The 8,158-nt window shown below is 39.9% G+C and overlaps 1 protein-coding gene across 1 annotated transcript; it reads left to right on the forward strand.

Annotated features, from left to right (window-relative positions):
* The first annotated feature begins 51 nt into the window (after positions 1-51).
* Positions 52-7,612, forward strand: LOC116218825 (integrin alpha-M-like). The gene is made up of 8 exons (XM_031561875.2): positions 52-147; positions 235-313; positions 1,088-1,186; positions 1,581-1,667; positions 2,018-2,128; positions 2,258-2,371; positions 2,528-2,638; positions 7,553-7,612. The coding sequence occupies exons 2-8, from the start codon at positions 299-301 to the stop codon at positions 7,610-7,612; spliced, it is 597 nt and encodes a 198-aa protein (XP_031417735.2). The 5' UTR covers positions 52-147; positions 235-298.
* Positions 7,613-8,158: the final 546 nt, after the last annotated feature.

Below are 8,158 nucleotides of genomic sequence, written 5' to 3' on the forward strand. Positions count from 1 at the left end.
TTAGGGCTAAGACCCCATGCTGTAATTAAAGTATTGAGTCAAAGTATGATCTGTTTTCAGTGACAACGAGAAACACACTCCTGATAGCGAACTGTCCAAGACTCTGGACATTGGGGTCAAATACAGCATCTATGTCATACTGAAAAGGTCAGAGTTCTTTGAAACACTCTTAAACCTTATTTCTCTCTGGCTGCAGTTTTGTTTTTAAATCGGTTTCATTTCTTGTTCAATCAGATTTGATGGCTCGACCAACTACATTCATTTTACTGCTGGTAATATCGACCTACAAAAGCCAGTGATGCAGAATTTGGAGGTAGAGTAAACTCGTTCATGCACACACAACCACTACACTTTAAAATTGTAAAGCGTTGTTAATCTTTGTTACTTTGTAACCTGTTTAAGTGGGATAAGATGGACTATATACTTAGTAGTATAGGTACTTTAACATTGGATATATAAAGTATGGCATGATATATTTATCATCTTTAATTCTATCACATACCTTTACTCTGGTATTGACACGTGCGTGTCCTAACCCATTGGGAGCATGGAGGGGGGCCAGGTCTGGGATGCCAAACACTACTGTTGAGCCTTCAGGGGGTGTCATGGGTCTAATTCAGTGAAACACACTACTGTTGAGCCTTCAGGGGGTGTCATGGGTCTAATTCAGTGAAACACTGACGAAGGAAGGTGACATGCTCACAAAGGTGTTTCTGTTGTTGTTGTAGTAGTATGGCTATCGGCATGAGCATGATGGCTACAGTGCACTCTGTTGGGTTATAAGCCATAGGCTAGGTTGGTGGGTATCAGTGTACCCTGTTGGGTTATAATCCATAGGCTAGGTTGGTGGGTATCAGTAGCTGCATGTGACAGTGAGGGGATTGGCCGCTGTGGGAAGTCCCCAACCAATAGCACAAGGAATTTAACATCTTTTCCTGTTTATAACAACAAAAAAACATGTACAAACATATCCACAGAGCTTGATCCAGCTCTCATCCACACTATTTAGTTCATCTCTCTGTTTCCCTTACTCTGCATCTCTTTCTCTCCCCGCTCCCCCTTCTCTCTGTCTCTCTTTCTATCGCAGGTGACAAATGGCCTTAGAGGACTCAATCTGACGACCATCATACATGTTCCAGTAAAACTCAAAGGCAAAGACATCTGGACAAATGTGGACAGCCTAAATGTGTGTACTCATTAATATTCACACCATTATAATTATTATGTAATATATATACATTATATAATTACTATATTATATATACTATTATATATGTATGTGTATTTCTCCTATAACTATAATATCATATAATGGGACGAAACATACTGGCCACTGTGATAAGTAGCTTCAGATGATGTTCATGAAAATTGCATATATATTGAAAAAGAATAAGTCAAATGTTTTTCCCTAGTTCTAGTTCAACTACAATATATATCAATATTTCTGCGATGTTTCTGTGTATTGAGTTGAATTCCCGGGGAGTACAGGGATGTGTATTTTAATCCATTTGATCCAGGGATAATCTATTTATGTTTTGAATAGTAACTTTAATAGACTGTGTATTTTGATCCTCTGTTAGATCCAGGGATGCACTAGAGGGGGGGAGAAGAGCCCAATCATCACAGACCTGCAGCACACCTTCAAGGACAACAAGGAGCCTGATGTGGTGATGAGCAGAACTTTATAACATTTCACAGGACTTCAAGGTCTAGCATCTCACTTAAAGTTTTACATGGAAACGTCTCCAAGTACTTTCTTCAAGTGGTACTTGTAGTGTTTATTGTGATAAGGGGATTAGAAGGAGCAAACAAGGAGTCCAATGTGGTCATTACAACATTTCACAGGACTCTCATGATAGTTTTCTAGGTGCATTCCTCTGTGTGAACGTTGAACATTGAAGAACCTTCGCCTGAAGTGTACAGTATTTGTGTTCCCCACTTCAGTGTTCTCCCCCTGATCTCCCTCTCTCTCTCTCCCTCTCTCTCTCTCTCTCTTTTCTCCTCATCTCGCCATCAGAACTGCTCCTTTGCTGTGTGTCTGGAGTTCAGGTGTACGTCATACATGACTAGAGACGCCCGCAGAGTTTACACAATCTCAGGGAACGTGAGCTCAGGATGGATCGAACAGGTGCTGAATCAGTTCCGTAGCGGTTTGAAAGGGTTAACCTGCCGTCATGCCAGAGCAGTTACCCCTCTTGAGCTCTTTCTCTAACCTGATCATTCACCTTCTTCCTTCTGCTCTCCATATTTCTGTCAGACGGGGCTGCGTTCAGCTTCGTTCCATTTGGTCAGCTCTGCCACGCTGGAGTATGACAACAACAAATACATCTTCTACTCCTCCGACTCCTCATGCCTCGCACCTGTTGCCAGGGTATCTATTCAAACCACATCAAATTTTTAAAGAGTTTAAAGTGGTGTCACTGAGCTAGGTGTAAAATATATGATTATGTAACAAAAGGAGAATGGTTTTGATTTAGGTTGGCGTTACTACATAACTTTTTTTAAAAGTTGTGTGTCTTTCCTGTAGATTGAGACTCTTGTGGAGGTCTACGAGGAGCCAAATCTAACTAAGGAGATCATTGGTGGAGTAGTGGGTGGTCTGATCCTATTGGCTCTCATGACAGCTGGCCTCGCCAAGGTAACCAATGAACATGCTTCCCGTGTACACTTGTCATGTCCCTTGGTCCTGTGTCTGGCATTTGGGTTCTCTTCAGTCGCATGTCCAAATGTCCAAACGTCCAAATGATGTTCGCCACAAAAAAATCACATTCCTTACTCGCCTCTGCTTTAGCTGCTTCATGTTAGTCAGGGTTTCGCAAGAATCTGAAAGAATATTTTGTTATGTTGCCACTTAACAGTTGCAAGCAAGCATGGTAGCTCCATGATACATAAATGAATAAATATCTTCTTAATTTCAGTCGGTTTCTGTGTCTGTGTGTGTGTTTGTGTGTGTGTATGTGTCTGTGTGTGTGTGTTTGTGTGTGTGTGTGCGTGTGCGTGCATGCGTGCGTGTGTGTGCGTGAGAGAGAGAGAGAGAGAGAGTGAACTGTGACTATGTGTATGAGTATTAATATACATAATACGTAATAATACATCAGTATTAGTATTAATACATATTAGTATTAGTCCTGGTCTGAATGTGAATGTGTCGCATTGAGTACTTCCCATATGTACTTGTATACACTTCCTTATAGGTTTTCATCTTTGTTACAGACTTTATTTGTTTTTGTTCTTGTTGTGTCAAATATTTCTAAATGTATGCACTTCTTGCTGTATGTTTGCTGTATGTTTCTGTGTTCAGCTTTTGAGACTGCCTTTGTGTGTGAAAGATACTGTCACTGATACTATACCATTCATTTTTCATTCCGTAAGGGTTGTGGAGAGAGAATATAAGGATGGGGAAATGGGGTCTGTGAAGCTGGTGGTTTTGTGTTTTTATACTTTTAGCCTAAATGACTTACTTTTATAATGGTAGCCTCATTATATGTTCATGGCACCTGCAATCTCAATCAAATCTTAGAAGTATGAATAGTTTCAATACATTCTTGGAACAGGTATTGCAAGGTATCACTTTACTTTAAAGGGAACTGAAAGCACCACACTGTGTACAAAGATAAAAAAACAAGCGCTTCAGATCTGGCAGTCTAGATAATTCTCTTGGATCTGTGTATTTCTGGTATGCTATATAAATGCTGATAAGTGTTCCATCGCCAACTTGTGTCCTGCAAAAGCAAGTTTAAAACCTGATGCATCATCAGCTTGTTGTCAAGGTGACAAAGCCAAATGACACTTTATATCTGGAAGTTGTCAGAACATGCACAGGACAGATTTAGTCTTCAGTCTATGGTTGTGTAGCACCCCTGTACTCAACTGGAAGCGGAACAATCTATGTCTATGACCTCTATTGCTAGGATAGAGGTGCTTCGGGTTCTCGTAGTTATAGTGTGTTTAGGCCAGTTTTAGGCCCGGCATTAGAGGGGGGAGAAACCTGACAATAAGAAAACCATATACAATTTATAATAAATACAATAGTTTTGTATATAATTATATAATAATAACAATAATGATAACAACAATAAGACAATAATACAAAAGAAAAGAGAGCTCTATAAATTATCAAATAAAATACAATTAAACAGTCCTGACAAAACAAATAGTCTGTGTAATGGTGTCTGGTGAAATCAGTGTATGTGTTGCTTAGATGGTTCTGTCATGGAAAAAGGTGTCCGGGTGCCAAAAGGGATCCGGGTGATGTAATATTGTCTTCGAATGACTCTTGAGTGACAGTTGCTATACCAACACTAGCATTACGTCACCGGACACTTTTTTGGAAGTGACAGACTTGCGCTGCATTAAATACCTCAATAACGCAATTTACCCCAGAGCATCTCCCATTATACTTCTCTACCTGAGACCAGCTTGCCTGTATTTGACCTGCTATAAACCAAGCAAAACAACCATGTGCTTGATGTTTGACTGTGTTAGGAAAGTTGTTGACTCGCTAGTTAGTTATAGTATCAAAGTAATCAAATTTCAGGTTCGTGCTATCATCTTGTTAGCGATTAGCAATTCCTTTGTTGTGTTGCTCTAAGAAAGTCCTTAATGTGTTGTGATATTTAGAGATATCTGACGGCACCCACAATTACATTTTTACAAAACAGGGAATTGTTTGCAGCACCTTTAACTGTAGAGCACAACGAAGTAATTGCTAATCGCTAACGAGATGCTAGCGGCGAAACCTGTTGAAATTTGCTACAGGATACCTGCAAGGCAGGTGTAGCTAAAACTACAGCTTAGTCTCTTAATATTGTGCCTAAAAGGACACTATGTAACCCGGACACTTTTTGGCTATCAGTCAGATAGTCTCAAGAGTTGTTCGAAAGCCATCAGCTGCTTTTTAGTCGCTTAATATTGGCTGGCAGTCTCCTGTAAGTAAGCACATAGGTTTAGCCACTAGCATCTCGTTAGCGATTAGCAATTCCCCCGTTGTGCAACAACCTTAGGCGACTAAAAAGTAGCTGATGTCTTTCGAACGACTTGACACTCACTGACTGATAGCCAAAAGGCATCTGGGTTACGTATTGTCCGTTTAGGCACAATATTAAGCGATTAAAAAGTAGCTGATGGCTTTCGAACGACTCTTGAGACTCACTGACTGATAGCCAAAAGGGGTCCGGGTTACGTACTGTCCGCGTTACGTAATGCTAGTGTCACTCAAGAGTCGTTTGAAAGCCATTGTGACGTCGCCCAGACCCCTTTTCGCAGCCGGACACCTTTTTCCATGACAGTTCCAGTCCGGATCTTCAGTTCAATCTGGTCAAACATTCCAACGCTCTGTTCGAATAGGCTTAAAATGCTCCCTTCCTTCCTTCCTTCCTTCCTTCCTATTAAGAGAGCAAGGACTGTTCGAAATGTCTTAAACCCTGTTCCGCTTTAGTAAGATACCTTGAAATACGTCACATAACGGTCATTTTTCAAGAGAGCATCTGAGCTGCCTTGCTGTCTTATGGTGGCAGGTATTACCCATAACTCTCTGCGCCATTCCCTAACCGTAGACACATTTTTAAAAAGATGGCGGATGAAATCGTCGAAGTTCCACAAAAGTATTCACCGATGTACTTTACTTTGCTTTTTTTGGTAATTTTTTTTAAAAGTTACAGAGAAATAAACAGTGTACTATGTACTTATGTCATGATTGATTAACAAAAATAGTCTGTTTCATTAGCGACGTATCCGTTAGCCAGGTCGCTAACAGTAGCTGCTAGCTAGCAAATAAGCACACACAGCATGATGACGCAGCGTCATGTTGCCGTACATCCTATCTTAATAGACTGTTCGAAATCAACGGTTTTTGAGATACCTTCCCCCAAAAGGACCTCTCTCGTCAGACACCTGTCCAACAAGAGATCAAGGATTAGACAGCTATCTAAGAATCCTAACATAGCCCAAGTGTTAAAAAAAACAATCTGCGTATAGCAGTTCAACAGAACAATCAACAATCAATCTTCAAAAATCTAATATTCAAATATTCAAAGGGTTCCGATCTCTCACACACGCACAGACTACTGTGCGCCAGCCTCGAAAATTCCACTCCAACGTCTCCTCCCCAACGTCTCCCGTTTCCGAGAGTCCGTTATATATACATTAGCCTACTATCAAGTTATTTCCTAATTCAAATAGAACACCTTTATACATTCCCCAATTCCCCTTTACAAAGACATATAACTCCCGATTCGATATTAACACTTATATTTTCTTTAACATACACATATCATTCTTGATTCACCAATAACAACTATATTTTCCCCGATTCCACTATCAAAAGCCATTTAACCCCCGATTCGATATTAACACTTATATTTTCTTTGACATACACAAATATCATCCTACATTTAACAATAGTACATACACAAACATTAAAAGAAATTCTCCGATTGGTTTTAATGATTTAAATTGGCTAAATCAAACGGTCAGTTAAATTACTCACCGGAGATCCGAATGAAGGATCAAAACCGTTTACGAAAGTCAAGGGAAACGAGTAATTTACTAAGTTACTAAGTAAAGTAATTTAAAAAAAGAAATATTATTTAATGGGGAAATCGATTTAGAAGTAAAAAGAGGGTTTCATTGAGGAGCAGAACAGGGTGCATCAAAGGAATCAAGAAAAGTATTACTAAAAGAAAAACAAAAGATCCCCTTGGAGACGGTCGCGTGAAAGATTTTCACGCGACTTATTGACCCACTTATTTAGGTGGGTTACACCTGCATGGCTATATTGGTTAAGTTGTTGTCTATGAGTACTTGCGTGTGGCAGTGAGAGGACTGGTCGCTGTAGGAAGTGCTCAACCAATAGCACAAGAAATTTAGCATCTTTTCCTGTGTATAACTAAAATGACTTAAAAAATGAAATACAGTGTGAACACATTTGAGAGCCCACCGAGCTCCGACAGGCCTCAATCACTAATGAGAGTCACCAGTCCTCACTGGTTTAATAGTTCACTTAGTTATGTGATGCCGATATTTTGAGCCATGTTGACTCTGATCCAAAGGGAGTCCTTCAAAAAGAAACCATGAATGCCAAATTCATCAACACTTGATGTTTATATGGTATATCATGATGATGATGATGATGAATAGGTATAGTAAAATAATAGAGAACTGAGGGTAATACTTCACATTAAGCTGGCATTTCTAGGGTCTGTATCTCCTTAACAGCGCTCTGTTAAAATTAAGTTGAACTAAATCCAATGACATTTTAATTAAATGACTGTCAGAGCAGATGAGAGCAACGGAACCAGTCTTGCACTCTCGCAGTCTTAGTTCACTCGCCACACTAATGGAACCAGTCTTGCACTCTTGCAGTCTTAGTTCACTCGCCACACTAATGGAACCAGTCTTGCACTCTTGCAGTCTTAGTTCACTCGCCACACTAATGGGAACTGAAAGAACCCCACTGTATCCAAAAATTAAAGCGCTTCAGATCTGGCAGATACTAGATAAGTGGCAAACTTATCAACTTCTCTTTTGTATTTCTGTATTTCTGGTATGTTAGATGAATGTTCAAGTGTTCCAACACCAACTTCTGCAAACGTCCTGCAAAAGCGAGCTTTAAACCTGATGCATCATCAGCTTGATGTCAAGGTGAATTCAGAATATGTTATAACATAAATGTATGCGAAAATCCATGTGACCTTAGATTGGCGTAGGTAAGCTTGACATCATTCCAGCTAGCATTACCCTAGTCTTACTAGGCTCTCCAGCTAGCATTACCCCAGTCTTAGTAGGCTTTCCACCTAGCATTACCCCAGTCTTACTAGGCTTTCCAGCTAGCATTACCCCAGTCTTACTAGGCTCTCCAGCTAGCATTACCCCAGTCTTACTAGGCTCTCCAGACTGATAAGAGGGGGATGGCACCCCCTTCTGAGGCGGTACCAGTTTTCTCTTCAAAGAGCTGAGCCTGAGACTGTACACATAACACAATGCATAATAATGTATCTTTCCAAGTTATAATATGATTGACCAGTGTCACCTTTTGAGAATAATTTGTATTATAGTGCATTATTGATTATTAGTGGGCTAGTTAAAAACACTATTAATATCTTTAGTTTGTGATTATAAACATTTTCACAATCCTGAGAACTTACATCAGGCCTTATAA

This window comes from Clupea harengus, chromosome 1 (genome assembly GCF_900700415.2).
Source record: "Clupea harengus chromosome 1, Ch_v2.0.2, whole genome shotgun sequence".
NCBI lineage: Eukaryota > Metazoa > Chordata > Actinopteri > Clupeiformes > Clupeidae > Clupea > Clupea harengus.

Excerpts from the sequence above, each read along its gene's own strand:
- LOC116218825 (XM_031561875.2), top strand. Across the intron at positions 2,129-2,257 it reads GCTCAGGATGGATCGAACAG|ACGGGGCTGCGTTCAGCTTC; the intron begins GTGCTGAATCAG and ends TATTTCTGTCAG. Across the intron at positions 2,372-2,527 it reads GCCTCGCACCTGTTGCCAGG|ATTGAGACTCTTGTGGAGGT; the intron begins GTATCTATTCAA and ends TCTTTCCTGTAG.